The sequence below is a fragment of the Erigeron canadensis genome, chromosome 4 (genome assembly GCF_010389155.1).
Source record: "Erigeron canadensis isolate Cc75 chromosome 4, C_canadensis_v1, whole genome shotgun sequence".
NCBI classification, from domain to species: Eukaryota; Viridiplantae; Streptophyta; class Magnoliopsida; order Asterales; family Asteraceae; genus Erigeron; species Erigeron canadensis.
In genome coordinates this window covers 34999128-35026455 of record NC_057764.1, presented here as the reverse complement: position 1 = coordinate 35026455, position 27328 = coordinate 34999128, and the positions used below count along the sequence as shown (strand labels likewise).

The following is a 27328-nucleotide window of genomic DNA, read 5'->3' as shown; positions in this document are numbered from 1 at the left end:
GAGTAAATCTTGATTAGCAACATCTTATCTATGTGTAAATTTACATCATTTATAAACTTGGGGTGCAAAAACCATATAGAAGTTGAAAGTTGCCATAAAGTATGTGCATATTAAGTTTGCTTCTAAGGATTTTTTACGTATTCAATGAATTTAATTGCTTGCAAACATAACTTCATGTAATGGCGAAGGAAAAAAGTGGAAAACCCAACAATTTCTTTTATATATATATATAAACGTCATTTTTGATCAGTCTTTAACTTTGGGTACAAATTAAGATTGCAATGACTTTTTAGAAACCTCAACAGTAAAACACAAACGACCTCGGATCCTGGACGACGCCCGAAGTACCACACGAGTTTAGAGTGTTCATGAATCGAACATGACTCATAAAACTTCATTGAATTAAAAGGATATTAATGTTTTAATTAAGTTAATTAGAAAAAGGCAAAACATTGTCGCAAGATTCTTTTGTGTAATTCATTAGAAGTATGTGATGATTTATCATCATAACATGTAAAAGGTGATTCGTGACGATATCACTACAACAAAAATGTCATTTATTTACACTTACTTTAAAAAAGTGTGAAGAAATTTCTTAATTTGTTCGCACTTAAAAATATTTAAAAGGTATTCATATTTAAAAATGTGAAGAAATTTGAAAAATCATAAATCTTTCACACTTATATATGTGAGAAAAAAAAGTTCACACTTCCAAGTGTGTAAAACTATATCAATTGTTCACACTTAGAAGTGTAAGGAATAACTTGTAACACCAAATTTCTTCACACAAGGAATGTGTGGAGAAATTAGGTGTTACAATTTGACTTTCACACTTTTAAGTGTGAATATATTTGACATTTGTTCACACTTTTAGGTGTGAATTTTTTCTTTACACATACATAAGTGTGAAAAAATTATAATTTTTTAAAATTTTTCACACTTTTATGTGTGTATACTTTTTAAACATTTTTAAGCATGAATAAATTAAGAAATTTTTTCACATTTTTTTGGAGGAAGTATGAATAAATGCATTTTTTTTTTTGTAGTGTATATTTATTTGAGAGGACAAAGCTAAAAAAAAAAAAAACTCATGAAGCATATGCATTTTATAAATCTACAAGAACTTTATACATGTTTATTATTTCACAAATCTTGATCGTTGAACTTAAAAATACAACAATCAATCATCATAAATTACACATTACACCAACATATTAGTTAACATTAACAACATACACGTACATTACAAAAAAATTGTATATATGTATGTGATATACAAAGATTCAAAAAACAAATCTGTTTTTTTTTTTGTGATATATATAGCACATGACCATGAATCATATATATCATATATATCGAATAATACTTCATCCTTTCATAACAGAATTAATACCTCGTGAGATCTCATGAACACTCCCTGCATTTTGATTGAACCTTAAACAACCCATTAACCCTGCAGATTTATAAGACAAATTAGTACTACCAGTACTCGTCTTCTTATTTTTCGTCCCCTCATTCGTCGTACTAAAATCGTCATTATCTGCGGAAACTTGAACCGAAGAAGAACCACTACTATCCGTACTTCTAAAACTAAACGATGTGGTTTGATCATTATTATTATTATTATTCTTTTTCAACAATGTGTATTTTTTAGAATCCCCCTGCTTTCTTGCTGACGTCACACTTCCTTCCGACGCACTTCGAAACAATAACAAGTTCTTTAAATTCCATTTATTGTACCACGTTGGTGACGATGATGATGACGTCTGTTCCATTGTTGTTGTGTTATTGTTGTTGTTTTTTCTAGAATAATAATTTAACGGTGATAAAGATCGCGATACTTTCGTATTTCGCCTTTTCGTCGTTTCAACCGTTTTTTCTCGCCCACGTTTTTGTAGTGTATGAATATGATCATTTTGTGTTTGTTTTAATGCTTCTGAGAAAGGGTCAAAATCGTTTTTTTTATTTCTTGGAGATAAAGAAAGTTCTTTAAAACGCAATTTTGGCGATTTTGGGGACACGGGTGAGTCGTTGTTAGTATTTGAGAAATGTAAACGTGGGGGAGGTTTTAGTGGTTTGATTTTACCGCCGTCGAATAACTCGTCGGCGGCGGATATCGAATGGCGTTCCAAGTACCCGAAGGCGAATTCAGTGTCAACTGATGATTCGTCTTCGTCAGCAAGATAATTATAATTATTATTATTATCTTGTTTTGGAATGCCTGGTTTTTCTTCCCAAGTGAATGGGATGCTAGACTGGGGGCTTGATGGTGCGGTGGCGTACGGAGAGGTTGACGTGCTGTCGTAGTTAAAGTCGACGGCCGGTGAAGGCGAGAGTACTTGTACTTCCATAGGTAATATAGAAAGGAATTGAAGTTGTGTATGTGTTTGTTGTTTGGAGAAAATGTTACTAAATTTATCAAAGTAAATATGTTACATAAAGGATTTGAATATTGTGAGTTGAAAGAAAGTGGACCCCAAGTTCTTCACAACAAGTTAGCCAAGCCAAGTCAAGACATTTGTATTTACATGTAATATGTGTATGTATGTATGTGTGTAATACTATTTGAATTTTTGAATATATGATCTTAATTTCGGAATTGAATGCAAGCCAACAACTAGACTGGATTCAAGTTTGGTTGATGATAAATGAAAAATTGAAGTCCATTTGATCTATATATGATACGAGTAATAAAGATTTTGAGCAAATGGCGGGCCAAAACTATAACTCATGAAGTTCAAAAGATTTGGTATATAGGAGTATGAATTTGAAATAACGAATTACTATAAATTTATCCCCCAAAAAATGTTGATTAACCAAACCCAAACATCTGTCGGGTAGTATCATGTAATGAAGGTTTAAAAAAAAATTATTTGTCTTTGGTAGTAAAATTATAGTAGTAATTCATTTGTAAAATTCTATTTCATTTTTGTTTTTTACTAACATGATATGAAATTCTTGAGTTACTTCTGATCGATTGTGCTAAAACATTGTAGAAAACAAGAAGAGCTGAATGGCAAAAGGTGATTTTTTTTTTCTTGGATTATATAAACAAATAACAGAAAGCTTTGATGGAAAATGTGATTTTTGAGTTGTATCATTGGATTCATTTAGGTGTTACAAGGATCGATGAAGCAAGATCCATAAGACATGGTCACAAGAAAGGCCTTTTTAGTGCTTTTGAATTACCTTTACAACTTTACCTAATGAATGTACTCATTCTCCTTTGTGATTATGCCTCATGCTCATGCTTTCAATCACCTATCTCACTTACATTTTATTTTTAACTTTTTGAAAGTGCCTTGTTAATTCTTTGGCCAATTAAATTTATATATCATTAAAAATAAACTTGATTTTTTTTCATGTTACCATCTAATTAAATTTGACGATTTTTTTGTTTTTTGTCACGAGTGTTGGTGATATGAGCCCATTAGTAATAGCCCATGGCATTATTGACCCACAATTTTGTTATAGATTGTCTAATGATAGTGATTTATGAAATACACACAATAATGCACCAAATAACAAGAAGGATGCATCGAATTAAGAGACACTAACCTTTTTTTATAAATAAGGAAATTAATCTCATGAATACATCAGGAACTACCACCAAAAGCACCATTGTATTATATCAAAAGTCAAAACAGAACTACATAGAAGGTAAAGGCTTTCCAAGCAAAAAAGACGAGAAAAGTGCAAGTGCACGAGCTGGTTGATAGCTTGGTACGAAGTGCCCAGCCCCTCTAATCGTCACAAACGTCAAGTTTTCATATCCAACCACGTACCCACCAACCTATAATAAACAGCCCAAAAAATATTATAAGTGCACAATCACACAAAACAAACACGACTAATTTGGTACTAGTTGAAGTTGTAGTTGCCGGTTTCTAACCTCTCCTTTTAAGTACCACGGGTACCATGGTGTCTTTATCGTTGTATTAAGTTTCTTAATCGCGTATTCGGTTGTTGTAATTGGTACCGAGCTATCGGTATCTCCACTGCAATTAAAGAATGATTGTACATTATCGATTATGTCTTTTATATTAAAACTTAAAAGGCAGAAAATATATTATACTACTTTTCTACCAGTGATAGTCTGATAGATATATATATATAAGCCCAATGACTGGCCCAACGGACTTTAGGGCCGTAAAATATGCACTCTTAATAAAGAGTTGGACAAAGTCACAAAACATAACCAGAACTAAATATAAACATTTACAAGAGTACAAGACTAACGCCAGTGGTATAACTTATGAATGACGAGTAAATTTATTTCCAATATTAATGATTTTTTTTTTGGTGATTGTGGCACATGGTTTAATAATGACAAAAATATCGTATTTTTACATTTTCTTAAGGAAAATATTTTAATAGATATTGAATAATATTGATAAGTATGCTTTTTTTACTGGATAACCTAACATATAATAAGTGGATAATGTCTTTATGTATGTTTTTAAGTATAAAAAAAGTTTATTTATTTTTCATAAGACATGTTTGTTATATTCATATTTATGATTTAAAAAGTATAAACTAGTATAAATTTAATTAGTTAATTGTAAAAAGTGAAAGCCTGACTAAATGTACTTTCAGTTTATATCAATTTGTAACATGGTGTCGTGATCCAATTTGGCTATTTATCAGTCGTAGAATAATGTAATACTGTAATAGTGTTATATATATACGAAAATGGTATTTGGTCGATGTTACCTGTACAACCAAAAACGAATGCCGCTACCCATGAGCCGCTGGATGGATGGTAACATACTAAACGGTTGATCGTGCCAATGTTCAAACAAATTGTCACTATATATATAAACCCGAACAAAACAGAACAACCGTAAAAACCCAATTCAGCTAAATCTAAAAACAAACTTTAAAACGACAATTTTTAGCTGTACAATTAACTTTCTTACTTGCAATCTTGCCAGTATCCAGGAAGACCGGTGAGATTAGCATGAAGCGCCCTTTGGACTTGAGGGATGTTCAAGTAACTTTCAATATGGTCTAACGAGCACGGATCAAAACCGAATGACTGCATACAATAGTAAATGTTCGATTAGAGGAAAGTTCATATTTACACACACAACTTTTTAAAAAATGTCTATACACAATAAGTATATAACTTGGGCTTAAAATTGGACTATATTTTAAAATATGAAAATATAATAAACGTTACCTCGCTAGATGTTCCATTCAAACATAAAGGAGCATAGATATCGTAAGGATATATGCTCTTGACAAAACTCTTCTCTTGATCAATATAACCTTTACAAATATCAGATAAACCCGATCTTGATGAAAAATCACAATTTGTGACTATTCCATCATGGATTTCGTCAGAAACCATCGAATGTGACCATAAAAAGTCATGTCTTCCCTTTCTTTGGGTTTCAATATCGATATATGCATTTCCTATCTAAAAATATACCATGATAATCAATTTCATCATGTTAGAAAAATAAAGAGCTAAAAACACACTCGGTTTTCAAAAGTTAAATGTGTTATCAAACTTACCGCGACCCCTTTGAGGTTTATAACGGTTTGATTACCATTCTTGTTACTTCTAAGGATCAATTCGGCTAGTTGAGGTATGTAATGGCCGGCGTAACTCTCTCCCGTGATGTAGAAATCTCTAGTCTTGTATTCCGGGAACCTTTCTAGCCAATTGACTAGAAATGTATATGAATCTTTTGCGGTTTTTGTATCTCCGGTAGTCTTCAAGTCGGAGGATGTGTTGGAGTATGAAAATCCAACTCCGGCAGGCGATTCCAAGAAGAGCATATTAGCAACTAGATAAATTAATTTCAGTCATGGTGTAAGTTAATATATATACAACAATAAAACCTCTACATGAGCTTTCATAAACGATAAATGTAAATATGTAATAACTAGATAGACAATTTTCTAAAACGTTTAGCATACATTACAATATATATGGGTGTTAACAAATTTCACCAATGGATATGATAAAATTCCCTTTATCTTTTTTAACAATGAAAGTTTAATTGATAATTAACATGTCTAAATGGATGAATAATGTTTTGTTAATTAAAAAAAAAATTAAACAATTTTTTATTTGACTTAATAAATTCATTAAATCTTGAATTAACAGCCTACATGTGAATTATACCACGTAGTGGTCCAAAATGTCATAAACATGTTTTTCTTCCAAGAGAAAACGTGAAACATTATTATGTATTGTAGAAGTCTGAATTCTATTAGGTCAGTCGTTTATTACGGTAAGAAAACATAAGTCGTACGATACAAATGGCACTTACTATTATTATTATTATCATCATTTATACTTTTTATCTGGTATTATTTAAAGTGGCTATTAGGGAAGAAAGAAAAAGGGACACTAATTAATAGACATTATTTTAACTTAAAAGTTTTCCATTGCTATCCTTTTTTGCTCACAAAACATGTACAAACAGTCAAATAGTGTATTAGGTGATATATACATCACAAAAGTGTCATGCATGTACATCACAAATCACGTTATTAATTAATATGATACAACACCACATATATGTCTTTGTGAATGTACACTTTTTTAATGTTTTTGCAAAGACCGACCATCAAATGTTTAACATTGCCTTGATGTTTTTGATGTTTCCTCCAAAACAAAACTACAACTCTTTTGACAAAATCAAGTTTTTAAACCAGAATCAGTAATGGTTTACCTCCATTCCAAGAATATTTGTTTTCGGTTAACGTTTTGCCATCTTTATTGACTCGAAATGGACCATGTTCCATCATCATTCCACCTCCAATCGAAGAACATCCAGGTCCTATGACAAATTCAGCAATTAAAAACAAAATAAAAAATCCATAGTGATTTCAATTTTGAGACTTGCATACCTCCATTAAGCCACAATACAAGAGGTTTTTTAGACGGCGTATGTATAGACTCTGCCAAATAATAAAATAGAGCTCTGCCATGATATGGGTCAACTGTCACATAACCTGAATAGTGATTAAATTTTGAGGTTTTTGGTTGTCCTGGTAAGCTTGATATCTTGTCAGCCTTCTTCAACCCAGGTTGAGAGCCTATAAGAACAGGAAAATCATCGACAATCAAATCTTGATTGGCACTCATCATCTTATAACTTTGAACCTCTAGGAATTTTGAAAGAGGATCATATTGAGAACTAACACAATGAATGAAGATTAAGAGACAAACTTGAACCGTAATCATATAAGTGGCCTTCATAGTGATTGATATGCCTATAAACTCGATTTGTTAAACTAAAAGCTCTTGCTAAATGCTAAACCGATCAACATTGTAAACTGGCAAACTCATTTTTATAGTACATTTTAGGCCTTGTTGCCACCTTTGCTTTTGTCTTTGTTTGTAATTGCTGATATCATTTTGGTTCCAAATGAGAAAAAGCATGACCAATTTTGACCAGCTTGACGTATCATGTGACTATAATTTTTTACAACGGCAATACTAACAGACGTTTTTTTATTATTTAGACTATCTCCAATCCTAAAGACGTCCTTAGACGTCCTTTAGCTACCAAATTATATCCTTACAAATTTTTATACATAGGTGAGTTATTTTGAGAACTCATAAAAAAAAAAAAAACTCAAGAACCATTTTAGAACACACATTCTTTCTCTGTTTCTCTCTCTTCAATTAAATAATAAAACTCACTCAAATCATTCAAAATGTTTTATCTCACAAACCGTAAATCGTTAGACGAAATAAAAAACATGGGTAGTCTTAAAATTTCGTCCTTTTTTATCAGAGATCCAATTCGATATACTTTTGACGACTTTTTAATTTCGTTTTTCCTTTTTGGTACTTACACATAACTTACACATGTGTAGGTTGAACAAAAATTATGATTCGGAGCGGGCTTCGCCCTAAAGGATATTCATAAACCAAAGCTGGTGGGGGTGATAGGTCATAGGGGGTAACCGGTAATGGACAATCTACCTAACAGACTCTGCCCTTAGCCGTTATGGCTCTGCCATGGACTGACGGGTTCCGCCATGGATTGACGGGCTCCACCCTTAACCTTCATTATTGTGTACATATGTTCAATTACTAAGCTACATGTGAAAACAATGATCCTACACATGTGTAGGTACACAAGTACAAGAGGAAGAAAAACGAAAATTAAAAAGTCGTCAAAAGTATATCGAATTAGATCTCTAATGAAAGAGGACGAAATTTTAAGACAACCCATGCTTTTTGTTTCGTATAACGATTGACGGTTTGTGAGATAAAGCATTTTGAATGATTTTGGTGAATTTTATCATTTAATTGAAAAGAGAGAAAGAGAAAAAAAATGTGTAGTCCAGAATGGTTCTTAAGTTATTTTTTATTTGTGGGTTCTTAAATATCATTCCCATAGTTGTCAAACTCGTACGAGTCACGAGTCGAGTCAAAACAAAGGGTAAACGAGGTGACTCGATGGGATGACTCGCTTTAATCCAGACTCGTAACATGACTTATGTTTTGTGGTGCGAGTCGGTCCGAGTCATGTTCCGAGTCACGAGTCACAAAATAATTTTTATAATTTTTTTAATAGTATTTTTTATTTTTAGCTTAATACATTAACACATTACAATATGTCTACAATAAATACTTGCACATAATTATAAAAATTCCATATTTTCAAATATCCTAACTCTTACGATTCGAGTCACGTTTCGAGTCACGAGTCGAAAAATCAGATTTCGAGTCGAGATATACGAGTCGACAACTATGATCATTCCTCTCCTTATACATCCTTATAAATCCTTCAAATCCTATAATTTTATCACCAACCATACAGACATCCTTACATATCCTTTTACTTCCAACTAAAAACAAAAATATATTAAGTAAAAACAAGTAAGGGCATGTCCTTAGGTAATGACATCCTTCAAAAAATCCTTAGTTTTGGACAAGCTTCAACGGCAAAGAATATCCAAAGGTACCTAAAGGCGCCTCCATTGGAAATAGCCTTAACATGCATTACAAAAATAAAGGCCCATTTATAGAATACTTCAAGCAAAGCCCAAATACACCAATATTATTGATGTAATGATTTTTAAGAAAATTTACATGTCTAATTTATATGTTATGGTGATATATTTCATTTTTATTTAAATTGTTTTGACTTTTGATAATAAGAGACAAACCGAAAAGAGCACATTATCCATGACTTGTAGAGGTGCAAATACAAGTTAACCGGTTCCAGTTATTTTTTTTAGTAACCGATTCCGGTTACTTTTATAAAAAAAAAAAAAAAAAACCGATTACGGTTAACTGGTACCGGTTAATAACCGGTTTGGGTTTTAAAAACTATAACCGGTGTAATCAGTTTCGGTTAATAATAACCGGTTAACCGATACCGGTTAACCTAATAGGTTATTTTTTAACCGCCCACTATCAATAATATATAAGCCAAAAGGGGTTTTCTTTTTCAACATAAAACAAGTTGTTCCGTCCGGATCTACCCACAAACACCACTGATAACACCATTTCCCTTCATCATCATCTACCCCTCATGGCCGCCACATACATCGATGTATATATATACATATATGACTAGGGGTTTTCTTTCTCTGGTCTCTGATGTTTTTTTATTTCTTTCCAGATGTATGTGACTTCATTTTTCTTTTTATATCTCGATGTATATATATATATATCACCCAGTAAGTGGTGAGTGGTAAGTATAAAATAGAAAACAATCCCAATTATATATAATTAATCGATTAACCGGTTAAAACTAAAAATAAAAACCGATTATCGGTTAACTGATTAGGAATCGGTTTTTGGTTTTGAAAGGTGCAAATCGATTACTAACCGGCGGTTTTTCCTAACCTATAATCGGTTTGTACTGTATCGGTTACTAACCGGTTACGATTATGGTTAACTTTCGAATTGGTTTGGTTAACCGGTTTGTTTGTGCACCTCTAGGTGAGAGCAGAGGTTTGGATCTTAACTGGGCCTTTAAAGGGATTTTCATGTAATTTAGTACAACTGGGTCGGGTTGGGCTTTTTGCCATTGGGTCACCCCAGACAATCGTGGGCTTTAACATTAATTTGTTGGTCGTTCATAAGAAAGAATAGTAATTGCGATACAAATTATATGAGGGAATTGAATATCACTTTTAATTCTTGGAATGAAAATGGGATCAACAACAAATAGGTAACAACATTGAATTCTCTATGTTGATGTTCAAATCGATCATGTAGTTTGAGGGCCAGCTATTCAATGTTGTATTTTCAATTAATGGCGATTTGCCAAGAACATCTTCAGTAAAGCAAAGGCTTGGCGTGGTTGAAAACGAGGTACTTCATGACCAGCACCGCGAACTGTTGCAAACGTTAATCCATCGTATACAACTTTGTACCCAGCCACCTATAATAATATTATAAATACATGTATTAAAACAAAATCCGATGTTTAGTTTGCTTGATATATTTAAACATACCGAAATTAGGGGAGGTTTATATCTATAATCCTGAATGCTTCTTTTTTATAAAACTTAAGCCTTGTTATAATGATATAAAATATTTCCTGACAAGAAACATTACTTGTTTGGTAGCGTCGGTCCATAATCGCCATGGTTTGATCACTTTAAGATTCATGGCATCAATAGAATAGCGTGTGCCCGAGACTGGAACAACAGCATCAACATCGCCACTGTAAAACATATTCCATGTTATTGATTATCTGATTGCACTCCATTACATCATTTCTTAAAAAAGTCATTTGTCTAAATAAGCTAAAGCATACCTGTAAAGGAGTATTTGAAGACCTGAGGAAATTAGCCTTTTGTATATGGGAAACATAGTTGAGGGGCTATCCTTCCACTTGACAATTAGTTTGCTGCAACAAGATAAATAGATCGTCATATCAATAACAAAAAAGAGAAATGAACCCGCTTTTGGATAAAGCTAGATAGGTTAATTTAGCCCAAACAACAAGTTAATCTGAACGCTTGCGGCTAAGTGGTTTTTGGCCCAAACCGGAGTTAGCAAGGGTTGGGTTGGGTTGCTTGTTGGGTAAAAATGGAAAGTGTCTTTACAATAGTCACTAGTCGAGTTTCAATTAGTTTCAGTTTTGAAATTGTCTTTACAGAACAAATTCATTGCCAAGAAGCATAAATTAAATCTAACCTGCAAGTCTCCCACGGATAAGATAATTTGGTGACATTAGCATGAAAAGCTTTCTGAACATGTGGAAGATTGAGATAGTTTTCAACATACTCTCCTTCACATGGATCCAGCCCACTGGATCTTCTATGACGACCCTTGTTCCTTACCATTACTCCATCAGGCAATGACATACAAGTCGGGCCATATATGTTGTAAAAATCTATATTCCCAATTTCCTCTCCTAACTCTTCCTCTAAGCTTGTACAATAGTCACTAGTATTCGCATTACTACAATTTTGTGTCAATTTCCTATATGTTTCATCCGAAATCAAGGCATGACTCCATAGATAATCGTTAAATCCTTTATCATCTGTATCAGTATTCATTATTCCATTGCCAATCTATAAAATGTGCCAAAATGGAAAAGAATAAATGTTATACCAAGTAGGATATATTTGTTAACATCATAGAACCGCAACGATGTAAGGTATTTACCATAATACCCTTGAAGTTGATTGAAGAAGAGTGGCCCTCCACATTTTTCTTTGTGATTACATCAGCTAGTTCCGGGATATAAAACCCTGTAACAACACATATTCATACATGCTTCATATATTTTTGAAACGCATTGACACGTATTTATATTTAACCTTGTATTATTGAATATGTATCCATACCTGCATAACTTTCTCCGATTATGTAAAAGTCATTGTTCTTGAAATGTGGGAATCTTCTGAACCAATTTATCAAGAAAACATACGAGTCTTCAGCTGTTATAAATTTGAACCAAAAACACTGTTAGTTAGATGACCCAAAACATATCTATATTCTATACACATACAAATCATATGAATTATAACTTTATGTGTCATAAAGTGTTGTTAATGACTTAATGCATCTCCCATTACACTTTGTTTATCTTTTAGAGCCATACATCAATAACCATACATCAAATCTTTAACGAGTTAAGTGCAATGTAACAACTATATATTTTGACAAGTGAAACAATCAAACCAGCAAAAGGTTGAAAAAAACATGTTATTATACTAACAAAACCAGTTAATTTAACAAATTTCACACATTAGTCAATTATAATTTCTATCTAAATGGAACCAAAAGTTCAAAGCTATTGGGTTCCACTTCCACACAAACTTATTTTGATAATTGACTGGTAGTTACCCTACATATATGGGTTTGTCAACTATAGTTAGTGGCCCATTGGGGTCATAGTTAACTTGCTTTCAATATCTTTATACAAGAAAGGGGGATATGTATCTAATGATGAAAGAGAGACATACCAGTCCTTTTATCTCCAGATAAGTCATAATCACTTGTTGTGTTGGAGTAAGAAAATCCAACCCCTGCTGGTGACTCCAAAAACAATATATTTGCAACTGCATAATTATATATAAAGTATGTCATCAAAAACATACATATGTAAACCTTAACTCATACAATTATATCTTAGGCTATCTTCAATGCTAGAGGTGTTCTTGAGCTGCCACATCATATCCTTACAAATCTTTATACATCTTTAGAAATCCTTCAAATCTTATAATTTTATCTGCATTTATACAAACATCCTTACATATCCTTATATATCCTTTTACCTCCACTAAAAACAAAAATATATTAGGTAAGAACAAGCAAGGGCATGCCCTTAGGTAAGGGCATCCTTCAAAAAATCCTTAGTTTTGGACAAGCTTCAACGGCAAAGGATATCCAAGGGCACCTAAGGGCACCCCATTGGAGATAGCCTTATATACAACTTCATTGATGGGAATTGAACCTTTGTTCCATGAAAATCTTCGCGAGTAGAGTGTTTTGCCATCAGGGTTAACACCAAATGGTCCAATCTCGAGCATGGCACCAACCCCGAGTGACGAACATCCTGGCCCTGTGATCGTTATGATAAGTTGTCAATTGAAAGTGACAAAATGTGTTTTTGCATGTTTGAACTTAACTTATATGAAATGTTGGAAAATACTAACAAAATTACTAGCAAAACTAAAAATGAAACCCAAATAATGTTAATAATAAGTCCAAATTTGCACCACAATTCGGAACAAGCATGTCATTTTCTCACAAAAATCTAACTCAATAAGTCTTTTTTTAGTTTGAGTTTCAAATATTACCGTCTAAAAAAATATATCAATTACTGCATTATTGTTATGTTTTTAGTTGAGTATAAGAAACAAAAAAAACACACGTACTATATAACACATGAACATATTAAAGAAAAAAGCAAATGTACCTCCATTAAGCCAAAGAACAAGTGGTTTAGAAGATGGTTCATTAAGAGCTTCAACAAAGTAGTAGAAAAGGTTTCTACCATTAATTCTATCAACATTAATATATCCAGAATATTGCTTAAACATCATCATCTCTTTTGATGATGGCTGACCAGGAAGCCCTCCTTGTATGTAATCATCTTCCATTTTCTTCTCATTGTTGTTGGTTTTCATGTCATTGAAGCCCAGATCATTGACCCAGTTTTCGACGAAGTTGTTGACTTGAGCACGGTGTTTTGAACGCCGGAAGGACATCAAGGTTTCAGCTTGGTTGATCCGTGAACCATGAGCTTCACATTTGCACAATGTCATTGATACAATAAGGAGTAAAAGAAGTTTGAGTTTTGTAACAAACAAAGAGTGTCTCCTCTCCATTTGCTCAATGTCCTATGACTTGAGTGGCTAAATATTAAACACTATATATATAGCATATTTATAGACAAAAGTTAGTAAAACATAATATATCTATACTTCTATACTACTATATAAAAATTATAACTTCTATGTTGAAATTATAACCCCTATGTTGAAAGTTTACATAAATGGGACATGCGAATTGACCATAATACCCTTAATGAATTAAATCACCATAAACTTTTTATATCAAATTACACCATTAGTCCATTATATTATAAAATATCTCTACTAACCCCTTTAAATAAGATACTTTTACTTTTTACCTACACCAATAGATGCCGCCACCACTGTCATCGATGGTTCGCCGCCGCATTGCGCGGATACCATGCTCGTTAACTTACACGGGTATATGATTGATAAAAATCTAGGGTATACAATGCTTAACCATGTATACACCACCAAACATGTTTCATATTATTATATAGAACATGGTTGGTGTTGTACGGTTAAAAAATGATGGAAGATCCGGAATCGATCGAGAAGCTGTAAATTATTCTTAAGACGTCTCAGAAACCGTCACATTATAAATTAGACTACATACATGCATCTAATTCAAAAATTATTACTGGACAAACCAATTAATTAAAACCAATTTCTTTTAATTTATTTATTATCAGTTCACCGTTTTATTTAGTAAAAGATTCGTGTTTCTATGCCTTGGAACACGAAACAAGGGGATACTATGGAACGTTTATTTGAATGATGATTCATGTTTCGATATCGGTATCCCAGCTTGTTTAATATAGAAAAGTATATACAATGTATAATTCTTTTTATTATTAAAAAGTGATAGTTATGGGGCATATTATTATCAGGTGGGGTTAAAAAGGGTGACAATCATGATTAACGTGGGAAGCTTTGTATGGTGACTTTTGGAAAGAAGCCTGTGCCAAATTTGTCACGGTTAAGAAAAAGTGGTCCATTCCCAGCAATTGGAGTGTTATTTTTTGAATATTCTTGCATCGATTTTACCAAGTTTTTGGATAAACATTTCGAAAGATGTCGCCCTCAATCAAGTATGGGGAAGGAATGATGATGATTTCTTTAATTTGGTCAGCTACGTAAAAGTTCCACCTTCTGAATTTTAGGCAATGCTTAGTAATTTATATATTAATGTCATCATAGTTTTTAACTCTTGAGTTCAAGTTTTAACAAGCATCAAATTTTACCATTAATTCGGCATCATGTTTTAGAGCGGACGGGTGATATATTTTTCTCGGATCTTAGAGTTAAGTGGGCTAGTGGCTCTGTGCTCTAGACTAGTGTCTAGGTTGTCCATACCTTTAGCCATTGGGACGTTGCTTACGGAATACCCATTATGTTAGTTGGCCGTTAAAGAAAAAAACTATAAGAGACATAGTAAAAAGGGACGATACATTGCGAATGTTTTCTTTGACCCTTAATTTTTTTAATTATTTTTTCTGGCTATACCTATTTCATCTTGTTTCGTTGGATTAGTTGTTGGCGGCTATGTTGTAGGTGCCGATTAGGAGATGGATTGGTTGTATTAACGGAAACAAACCGTGGTGCCTGTGATTTATTTATAGTCAGTTGCTATAATTTGATTATTGTGCAATTGTGATAATCGTTACGAAATGGACTATTGAAAATTCAAGCCATATCTTGGCATTAGCAAACGCCTACATGTGTATGCAGGTGTGTGTACGTATGTGTTCGCAGTCATTGCCTATTCGCATCTTCTTTTGTCCCGAAACCCCAATTCTAATTTCCAAAGTATATTAATACAAAGTTACGAGTATATGTTATTGGCATGTTTTGACAACCGTCCCCAGTAAATTGACATACGACATTAGATATAACAAAAGGCTGTTATTAATGGTATAATTAAGAAGCTTGCAAAACTTCACAATTAAACAGAGAAAGTGGACAATATAATTAGAACCAAAATATTAATTTGGGCAATGAAATTAGGGCTGAAAAGGATTGGCGACAAATTGCATGTGTTTGTTGCTAAGATGGGTGAAGATGTGAGTTACACCTGTTATGCTTATTTTGACTCGAGTGCTTGTGGGTTGTTATTTAATCTTATAAAAATACTAGATATGTGCCTATATGATGAATTGATGAGCCTACAAACAATATTATATTGTTGGTTTACTTATTTAGAAAAACATGTTACAAAACATATCTTTCGGTCTTGGTCACAAGTTTAAGCCTTTTAACCAATCTAATTGTTCTAAAAAGAAAGCCTAGTATTCAAGCAACGGTCCTCAATTGTTGCTCTTTTAATTCACATTAGTGCTAATCAACCTATTATTCCTCCTTTTGACCATCTCTACTTTCAATCCACAAACCACTCATAACGTTATCTAGATAAAGAGAAACATAAATTTAAGCACATGGAGTGCTCGTAACAACCACCCTCAAGGACTCTTGTCAAAATAAGCATAACAAGTCTAACTCAAGAAAAAATCATAATTGATGACAGGGAAGAAACGTGAATCGAAATTGCAATATTGGCAGAAACCAAGAAAAACCAAAATTTGAATTCGACTACGAGTCTAGAAATAATGAATTAGGTCTTTCAAGTAGGTATTCCGAAATTTGAGTTACCTATGATTTGAAATGAAAACATGAAATTTAGAAAGAAAAAAAAAATCGATCAAAAATATAGTGGTTGGAAGTTGGAACCAAAACTTCATATGTCCTAAACTGTCTCGACTCTCGACCAGTAATATAAGAAAAGGGAAAAAAAATGGTTTTTTCAGCTCACAAAATTCCAGTTACATTCATAGATATTTGTATCCCATTAAAGGAATATAATAAGTCTTTAAAATCTCATCATATGGTTTTCAGATTCAAATCAAATAGCTGGCAGTGTATTCCAAGAAGATTAGCTAACTAACAGGCTGTTGCTGATGGTTGTCGTATCCATTTGACCCATAAGCCGATCCATCTGGAGCGCCATACATACCCGCATCCTGATTCTGATGTCCTCCATAACCATAGCCGCCACCCCCATAACCTTGCTTCATGTAGTAGTTACCACCGTTACCACCCATTCTCTGTCATAACAAATAAGCAAGCATATTAAATGAAGCAGATAGGAATGAGTGATATCAAAAAAGAGGACGTAGAAAAATGAAATAAACGAAACAGCATAAATATTTAAACAAGTTGGTTAGAAGGAAAACTAAAGCTAGGAAACTTGATCCGATTTCAAGAAGTTAACATTTTGGATGTGATGCTATCAAAATATATACCTATAGTTCTTGTCAAAGTACTGAAGACGCAAGAAAGCGAAACTTAAGATGTGTAATATGAAACAGATTATAATCATTTTTAGATTGTATACAGGGATTCCTATTATGTAGACATTAAATATGGAGTGCCCTACAATCCTACATAGCTCCAACCAAATTCAGAGTATACATATTTATTTATCTCTCCTTCGTACTATAATTGAGAAGAGTAAAAATTCATTTATAGAAAGAAAAAAAAAGAATAGATAATTGTTGAGACAATAGATTATAACTTGATTAGATGTATTACTAAGTAACTTGTCAGAAGAGAATATTATAGTTGATAGAAAAGACCGGCGTATTCTAAACTTGTACATCCACAAAATGAAAGAAATCATATTCATAACAATATTTTTCTTTTGACAACTGCTTATAATAATCAAAATTACCAAACGTTCAAAAACTTAAGTACATTACAACTTCAAACAACTAACTACGTGCAAACACTATCGCTGGTGTTCCATTCTATTAATATTGATTATCTAATTTATCTACAAATTATTTTAAATAGAATTATCGGTTTCAAAACACAAATCCAAACAACCCCTTACAGATTCCTATCCGAAAGAATAAGATAAAATACTTGCAAATACACATTCTAAATGAAGATTAATTGTTTTTTATGCTTGTAGTCAACTAAAAAGTTGAAATTTGAGTAGACAAAAAGAAGTCAGAGATTACATACCTGTCTGTTAGCAGGAGTTTTACCCCATGATATACGAACAGTTTGCTTGCCGATCACCGTGCCATGCATGTTCTGAACTGCATCCTCAGCACTGCTTCTGTATAAATAAATTTGAAGAAGAACTTCAACTCCTTAAAAAATCCAAGACTTAAACATATGATAATATTACCAATCTTATAGATAGAAAAAGCTAACTTGTAGCATCTTTCAAATCAAACAAGAAAACAGAGTGCACAGACAGTGTAATTGTCAGATACAATTTAGGTGGTACTACAAAAGGCCAAATTATTTTCCGGTCCCAGAGGCCTGCACAGATGATTACCTGCTGGCAAATTGCACAAATCCACATCCTTTTCCAACGGGAATTTTAACCGATAGAATCTCGCCACACTGAGAAAATGTTTGCCTCAAGTCCTCATCAGTGACTTCTGAGTCGAGTCCTCCCACAAAAATCTGCCGAAAATTACCATGTTAATAAAGTAAATATTGACATTGCTAGCTGATTTATATGGGAAAATCAAGTAACTCACAGTTGTGTTTGAAGAATCTCCATCAGATTGGGAGTTTTGAGGTGCAAATGAACCATTTCCGCCAGTCAATAAAACAGCTAGACGTAAACAACAATTACATATGTCAGTAATAGATAGTGTGTCCATATTCAGAAGTATTGATATTAACATGAAAGAAGATATCGAAAAAGAAAGAAGCTATTAAGGGAATTATTATGTTCAGACTTCAGACCCTGTTATCAACCAAGTGACTCCTTAACAATGAAAGATCAAAAGGTAATATGCAAAAAATCTGAAACGAAACAAGCCAATGTAAAAAGCTCAACCACAGAAAACTAGGGATGAAAAGAGGCAGGTAACGCAGGTAAAGTAATGGTCAAAACAGGTTCATTTTAAAGAAGAAAATATTTTCTACGGGTCAAAACCAGGTTAGGTTGGTACAGAACTATTATCCAGAAAGCTAACCAGCATGAAGTATGGCTACAGATTTATCTATTATCTTAATAAATATAAGGTTTTAAATAGAACGCTTCAGAGGGTTTACGCATTCAAAGTACATGGTGGGCAACTTTCGGCCATTTGATGCATATCCTTATCAACTTTTTATTTCTAAAAGCTTGTCTATCTGTTAGATATAAAACATAAACAAATCAACTAATTCAGAAGTAAGTGGTTTACAAGTGTCACCTCTATCCATGGGCCATGGCTAAAGAAACAAAACCTAGAAAGACATACCTTGAGATGGAAATTGACTCTGTCCATATTGTTGTTGAGTAGGTGGTTTCTTAGGGGTTGCAACACCAATGCGCATAGCCCTACTTGAACAATATTGGCCATTCATTTCATTCATAGCTCTTGTTCTCTCATTCTCGTCACCAAATCTCACGAACCCATAACCTTTGGAACATCCGGTATTTGTATCAACAACTACTTTTGCACCTTTGACAGATGAATATCGACCAGCAAATGTTTCATACAACATTGCATCACTAACATCTGGAGCCAAATCACCTATAAATATGGATAGATCTGAACCAGTGTCTGCGCGTTTTTCACCCGTACTAAAGCTTGCCCAGTTCAAACGAAAAACTTGATCTGTATTTGGCATCATACTCCCGTTGTGAGTCTGAAGAACTTTCTCAGCAGCTTCGTGAAAGGCAAACTCGATGAATCCATATCTCTCTGAATGACCAGTCTGCTTGTTTCTTATCACCTTTATAGATACTACCTGAAATTTTCAGGAACCCATACAGCATAAAAATCATAATTTCCCGATAATAGAATGCGACTTCCCATTCTCAGACAAACATACGTCGTATCACCAGTCATAGTTGTATAAAATAATTAACTAATCCTTTTAAAACATAGTCTATAAGATCTTGATTCAATTTAGCAAATAAAACTCTCAAGTAATTGACATGTGAGCATCTACACAAAGAGCACAAAAAAGCTTCTTTAAAGTTAGTAATACCAGTCATCCTGTTGATTATGTAATTCCACATTATTGCTTTAGTTTGATAACATTAATGCAATTTACTATACTATATAGCAACCCAAAATAGATGTAGGGACCATCCACCTCTTTCAAATAAAGCATATGAGATCAGACTCAGACATTTGAGCCCAAAAATAGTCTACAGCCATTATAGACATGCAAGATTTCAAAAGACCTTTCATAGATATATAACCCGAACAAAAAGATGAAATTCTAGTTTTAAAATTCAACGAACTTAGTAGCAATAAATCATCTATGGCATTTTCAGCAAAAAAATGAACAAAATGCTGCTTTTATACATATCAAACAAGAGTGATTCACAATTTCACATCATAGTACTTAAACTAGTACCAATGACCATCGCAATTTCCACACGGAAAAATTACTTAGTACACATATAACCTACATTCGATGCAAATGTCGTATCATTGATGTGTAGAAAAATTAATCTTTTGTGTAAATTAATTTCCTTTCTCTGAAACTAATACAAAATTCTATGAACTAAAAATAAATGAATCTTGGTTAACCTAACAACTAAATACACATAAACTCATAAAGCCTTACATGAATGGGTTATTTGGTATTTTCATTGCTTATTTTAAGTACTTATTGGTCTTGGCTTATTTGTAATGCAAATAAACAACAAATTTTCTTTCTTTGATAAGCATCTTAATATTTTTTGAAGTACTTTAGAAAAATTTTATAAACACAATCTCAATCACAGATTAGTATCACAAGTAGTTATGGCATGATGAATATTTCTCTTTTTGGAATTTTAGAATAATCCCTAAAAATCACCAAAATTGTACCTTATATTTCCAAATCACACCAAACATATATATTCCATTTGCACTAACACCAAATTAACAAAAAAAAACATACATATTCACATAAATAAACAATCAATATCTTACACAAAAATAGAAACTAACATATAAATAGTCAAAAAGGTCAAATAGGTAAAAAAGACGAGATTTTTCCATATTAAGACAGATACTCAGGGGCTCAGGTATTCAAACCCGACCCACGATCAAGATGTTTTACCTCAGCTAACCGTGGTGGTCAAAGGGTTAAAAAAAAAGTCAAAAAATACCTCGCCGGTTTGACCAAAACAGGACTGAAGGTAAGATTCATCCATCCAATGTTGTAAATCGCCAACCCAAAGAGTCTTATTATCTTCGCTTGAATTCTGAACATTATTATTATGATTACTTTTATGTTGTTGTTGTTGTTGTTGATAATGTTGTTGTTGATAATAAGGTAAATAGTGTGGCGGCGGCTGTTGATACATCATGGCGGCGGCGGCAGCTGGATGCATAGCTGCCGGATATTGTTGCATAGCCAACCATTGTTGGTGTTGATATTGTTGCATAGCCAACCATTGTTGTTGTTGTTGTTGTTGTTGTGCTGTTATATCATTGGTTGTGGGTGTTCCGTTGCCGGCGCCGGCGGGGGGTGTCGGTGGTTGCATCTTAAGATTTAAGGATTTTGGTTGGCTTTTCGGTGAGTTGTTTTTTAGCCGAATATAAAGGTGCTATGGCGGCGAGAAGTGGAGGACGGTGGAAGGGCGGCCGCGGGGTTTTGAGAGAACGAAAGATGGATAAAGGGAAAAAGAGAAGTGAAAGACGGCTAATTTTACGAAGACTATAAAGAATGTTTGAAATTTACATATGACTTCCTTTGTGTTTTGTTGTAGGTTTTTTTCGAGTCCTTTTTCCTTGCGTAACTTATAGCAATTGCCTTAAACTTTTGGAAAAATTCGTTCGATATCTAAGTCAAATATGTTACTCTAATGTATAACCATTAGGTTTTAGGACCTCCGGGACCTCAATTTTCATATTGATGTGTTATGATATTATACTTACGTTACATGTGCAAGTTGCAACCACTAATCTAATTAGAAGTCGTTCTGTTAGGGCAAAGGTATAGTCAACTATTTATATCGACAAAAAGCATCGTCTATCATCGGCTCTTTGGCAACCCTATAGCACGCGAATCGGCTAGTTTTGACAAGTTTAATCGGCTAGCTTTGGCTATATATGTCGGCATGTTTTGATCGATCCTTGTGAACGTTGAAAGCGTGCCTTCATGACCGTTTTTTTTTGTTCTTGTGCCAAAATGATTAGTATCACCGAAAACCAAAAAAAAATGATTTGGGGGTTTTCGATTTTGAGGCTAGATCTATATTTTTCTTGGCTTCTATTGTCGGAATACGTGCCGATAAAACTTGCCGATTCTCCTAACGTTATATTGCACCCTTTCTGGTGAGATCGGAAACCCCTCTTTGGGCTTTCCGGTGGTTGCCGGCTAAGAACGTTCACTTTTTTAACGGCCAAAACTTTGTTTGCCTTGTGCAAGGGTGTAGTTGGCTATTTGACTACTTGTTCGGTTTTCCGGCGAGCCCTTTTTTGGGGTTTCCGGTTTAATCCATTAGGGTCCAGTTGCTTTGTTGGTTCGGTTTTCCGGTTAGCCCTTTCTTGGATTTCCAGTGAATTGCTGGTGTTGTTGCATGTTGCATAACTTACGGCAGCTATTTTCTGGCGAGCCCTTTCTTGGGTTTTACGGTGAACTGCTGTTGCTGCTTATATGTATACTTATCTTTTTACATTGTCGTTAATTGCATGTTTGTGATTAGCTTAGTAGTGTTAACTTAGCGGTAGCGTTGTCAGATTTTTCCTTGGTAGTGTTGCCGCATTTTGTTCAATTAAAGCAATAGGTAGCTGGAAAAAGTAGTTTTAGCCGATGATGGTATCGTTGAACGGTTAGGTTGTCGGTGTTACGTTAAATGGGCGATGATGATACAAATGTTCGTAAAAATGGGACTCGGATGATCCGAGGCGTATCTTGGCGGGGTAAACCTTCGGGTTAGCAGCCATGGCGTCTCCGACTTCCGAAATTCCCGACCCCTGAATTATGAGCCCAAGTTTCTATTTTATAAAAAAAACGGTCACTTTTTATGTTTTCCGACAACTTTTTTTAATTTCCGGTTACCTTTTATATGTTTTCCGACATTAGTAAGTTGGCAAGTTTTGGCTAGTTTTGTTTGCTACACCATGTAATTTGGCAAGTTTTGGCTAGTTTTTTGCAACGACACGTGTCGGCTTGTCATTGGTCGAAAACTTGCAAATTTGCCAAAGTTTTGACACTACACCCTTGCCTCTTATAGATAGGTTGTTCAAAATTAGGCATGCTAAATATATCTTTTTTAAAAGGCAATATCACAACAAGTTCCAATTTTGTATTGCCCGGTTTCAATTATTTTGATTACGTGTTGTTATTAATGTTGTGTCATTAACTCACTATATATTTTTGCTAATGGGAGTGATATTTATACAACAAAATTTATTCATCTACAACAAAAGTACAAACTGTATTACATAGTGTACAACTGTATTATGCAGGATTTGTTGTAGATGGCTAAAATTTGTTGTAGCAATATCACTTCCCTTTTGCTAAAACATTTGCATATCAAATAGATATTTAATTAAGTGAAATACCATAACTATATTCAAAAGTTTCGGAGTATCGAGTTTATACATTTGTTTAGCGCTTGGAAACAACAACTATATTCAAAAGTTTCGAGTATGGAGTACATATATCTGTTTAGTGCTTGGAAACAACAAATCAAAGACCAATAGAAATAACAATAAAAATTTTCAATATATGGCCAACAAGTTTAAACCAATTTTTACTAGGTTATTCTACTAGGTTTCGAGTTTAAATTTTTACATTTATGAGGTGAATTATTTATTATTCTTAATAATAATAATATAGAAATACATACTATTATTATTCTAATTATTTTTGTTATTATTATTACTGGAAAGCAAAAAGGAAAAAATTAATGCAGCAAACCAATATAGAAATACATATATTTTGTTTTTGTAAGAAAACCAAAAATAAAAGACTAAAAAAGTAATTATACGTAAAGAAGTCAAAAGGAAAAAGATATGCAAGAAATCAAAATTAAATCACGAAGAAAAAACTAAAATGGGGTACAACTTGAAAAAATTTAAATAGTGATATGGTGTGTGACATGAAGGAAAATTTTTAGTATATTAGTTAATTGGAAGCCAAAAGGGAAAAAAAATTCAAAAAGGCTAGGACGTGACAAAATCCATACCATGGTACGAGATGTGATATGACGGAATCAGGTTGGTACGTGGCGGTGGTACTACTCACTTTGTTGTGTTTTAACAAAAGATACAAGATGTGATGTGGTGGAATCGGGCCGGTAGGTGATTGATGAATAGTTTCATTTTAGGGTTAAGTACTTTTTTTTTGTCTATGTAGTTTTTCGATTTTACAGTTTTCATCATCGCCGTTAACTTTTGGCCAAAATCATCCATGTGGTTTGCATTTCGTCCTTGGATCCGTTAACTCCTCACCCGCCTTGCACGTGAGGGACATTTATGTCTTTTTACCCGTCTTCATGGTTTGTCCCCATGGTTAAGTGCAAAATGCGTCCTTATGATTTGTCGTTTTTGCATTTCCACCCTTTTCTTTAACAAACATTCAATCACAATAATTTAATCAATAACCAAAACAAAAACTTATATATACTTACATATGAGGATCTAATTTAATACCATCTAGTATGACTAATTTGTTTTATTTTATTTTTAAAAAATATTATAAAACTTATTACAATTTAACGAAAGTAGTTCAAATATAATTACAATCCACTTAAAAATAATACCAAATAAATACTTTATAACAAAATATAAGTTTTAAAGTTCACAAATTACAAAAAAATAATATTAAAGTATTATGAAAAAAATAAAAAATGAGAATATCTGAAATACCAGAACGGTAATACCAAAAAATACCGGAAATAGTTGTACTAGAATACCCTCTGATACTGGTATTATAGGTAATACTGTATATACCTGTATTTAAAACATTGTATGTATGTGTTTGCATTTGAAGGTTATTGACTAGATCCTCAAATATAGGTATATATATAGGTTTTTGTTTTGTTTGAATTAAATTCTTGCCGGTACTTTTTATTTGTTTTGTTTTGTTTGAAAAGTTCTTCTGGATTTGTTAACGGCGAGGATAAAAAATGCAAAAATGACAAACCACAGGGACGATTTATGCACTTAACACTATAAAACTCATGGGTTTCTTGTTTTTGAGAATGAAAATGGGTGAAAAGACGAAAATGCCCATAGCGTGACTTGCATGTGAGGGGGTGAACGACAAAGTTATAACGACAGAGACGAAATGCAAACCACGAAGATGATTTCAACCAAAAGTTAACAGTGAAGATGAAAACTGCAAAATCAAAAAACCACATGGACGGAAAAAGTACTTAACCCTTCATTTTATTGTCTTTTATCAATAAGAGTTAACTGTAAAGTTGATCCTTATGATTTGTTAATTTTTGTAATGAGATCTCTTTTTAAGTTCAGTGGCAATAGGGTTGTTAAATCAATAACTTTTGCATTCTTGGTATAAAATTAACGAATCCGTTAATAAAGAGGAAATTTGTTAGACTCAAATCTCATCTTGGAAGATCACAAACTCATATGAATGCTCCTCAAGTCCTCATCAAGGTTGAAAAGAATATACCATCCCCGTCTCAATTTAAATGTCATAGATTGATATTTTAAAACTTTCTTGTTTAATTCTTACCATCAATATTTTTGTTTGTGTTATATAATACTTGATGTAAAATATATGAATGAGTAGGACTTTAAATGTATTTTACATTGATATAAATTTCATTAAATATTATATAACACAAACAAAATTATTTACGATCAAAATTGTTAAAGAAAGACTTAACGAGTTAAAATAGAACCTTTAAATTCGTACGGATAAAATAGTTCAATGTGTGCAAATTTACGTGAAAATTTCCAAAATGGACTAACAAAACTTTAAAGCAAGAGAATTATATAGGCAATAAAAAACATACAAAGCAAATTGATAGCAAGATGTAAATAATAAATATCATTCGATGACTTTCATGATCAATAATGTATTAGGAAAGTAAAATATAATATTTAACTACTTTCGCACATAAATAATGACGCACATAGAACAACAAAAGTCTCATATTTAACCACTGGGTCACTGGGACACTTTGGTGGTGGTTTAACCTTGTCGTATACGTACACTTGAATTATAAGATTGCATCAGATTTGATTTATCAATAGATTAAGTCATTAAACTAATTAGTAGGATTATCAAGGTGAACTTGTTTGAAAGTAGGCCACAATTTATTGTCTAATATATCTTAGTTCATATTAGAAAATATAACTATTGGTAGAGATTGCAATCAAGTCAGGATTGGGTTAGCAAATTCATGTTGACATGTCAAAGGGTTGAATAACGCGCAAATCGACCCCCACGTGGTATCAGTAACTTGTTAGAAAGACATGATATGTCAAGTCGACTTACGACTTACGTAAAAGGTTAGCCGGTTGACGATTGATTTCGGATTGAACATATCAAGTGAATGATAATTGGGAGGGTGATTTTAGGTTAATTATGTCGATTTAATGTCAAATGGGTTGGGAGAGTGACTCATTTTTGAGGATCGTTTTTCGTAAAATAAATAAAAAAATTGGTTTCAGATTGAACAAGTAAAATGTTTGACATCTTAGGCGGGTGTCTAGCCTGAGGTATTAGTTTCATGTCAAACAACATGTTATAATTTTATCAAATACTAGGTCTTTTTACCCGCGCAATGCGCGGTTGTTATAAATACAGTTGAGTTAAGTGTTATCAATACACCATTACATGAAATCAACAAAAAGAAGAGTTGTTGAATAGGTTAAATCAAACCAAGAACTTGAGTTTTAGATACTAAACGTCTAAACGAACCTATGATGTAAGTGCCTCATACAAAAGACGGTTATAAAGTCCTATAATCTAAAGACCTGAAAGTATAAACACATATGCTATAGGGTTATCATCTTTGTATAAAGAGTGATCACTTGTTAGGTTGATGAGAGATGAAGCATCCAAAGAGCCCATCGATTCTTCCCTTGATTTTGAGTACTTCTCCAAATAAAAAGTCACCACCAATTCTTGGTAACCAAAAAGGAAAAGAGCACATGTATAATACATAATAGCTATTTCTTTATAAAGCCGTCAACTTTGATAGTGTCTTATCTTGAACATCAAAAAGATAAAGTAAGAGAATAAGCTGGTCTCAGGAGTGTATGGTCATGGATAAAATTTCCCTAATATATTTATGTTTTAAATATAAATAGTCTATTTGTTAGACTAAACAAATGGGTCAAATGGGTTAAACCGGCTCAGATTCCTATTGGTCATCAACATAATAAAAAGAACATTAACGACTGATAGAGGTCGCCAGATAACTTCAAATATAATATTACAATTTTGTGAAATGTTCCAAATGAACCGAATCACCAAGCGGAAAAGAGATCAGACCCTCACATTGTTGTTTGAGAATTCCCCATACACCAGATAACACATGAGTACTAACACTTGTTATTGCCAAAAAACTTGGTCCCTGTGAAGTATTTTAACTGTCATGCACTCATAGTTCACTAATATGAAAAGAAGTAAACAATGAACAATC

General features: G+C 33.1%; 3 protein-coding genes across 3 annotated transcripts; all 3 read right to left on the bottom strand.

Annotated features, from left to right (window-relative positions):
* Positions 1–1201: 1201 nt before the first annotated feature.
* LOC122596693 (putative uncharacterized protein DDB_G0290989) lies at positions 1202–2456 on the bottom strand. The gene has a single exon (XM_043769313.1). It carries the CDS (start codon positions 2349–2351, stop codon positions 1368–1370), a length of 984 nt encoding a protein of 327 aa, XP_043625248.1. The 5' UTR covers positions 2352–2456; the 3' UTR covers positions 1202–1367.
* A 1178-nt stretch (positions 2457–3634) lies between these two features.
* On the bottom strand, positions 3635–13788 carry LOC122597474. The gene is made up of 17 exons (XM_043770063.1): positions 13365–13788; positions 12900–13007; positions 12409–12504; positions 11788–11880; positions 11606–11691; positions 11132–11511; positions 10749–10841; positions 10547–10655; positions 10240–10370; positions 6868–7157; positions 6690–6797; positions 5521–5795; positions 5183–5422; positions 4920–5038; positions 4714–4809; positions 3893–3998; positions 3635–3793 (listed from the first exon to the last, which is right to left on the bottom strand). Exons 1-17 carry the CDS (start codon positions 13774–13776, stop codon positions 3650–3652), a joined length of 2886 nt encoding a protein of 961 aa, XP_043625998.1. The 5' UTR covers positions 13777–13788; the 3' UTR covers positions 3635–3649.
* Positions 13789–16516: 2728 nt separating this feature from the next.
* LOC122595249 (polyadenylate-binding protein RBP47-like) lies at positions 16517–21406 on the bottom strand. The gene is made up of 6 exons (XM_043767584.1): positions 20864–21406; positions 19011–19503; positions 18297–18373; positions 18089–18219; positions 17767–17863; positions 16517–16844 (listed from the first exon to the last, which is right to left on the bottom strand). The coding sequence occupies exons 1-6, from the start codon at positions 21239–21241 to the stop codon at positions 16677–16679; spliced, it is 1344 nt and encodes a 447-aa protein (XP_043623519.1). The 5' UTR covers positions 21242–21406; the 3' UTR covers positions 16517–16676.
* Positions 21407–27328: the final 5922 nt, after the last annotated feature.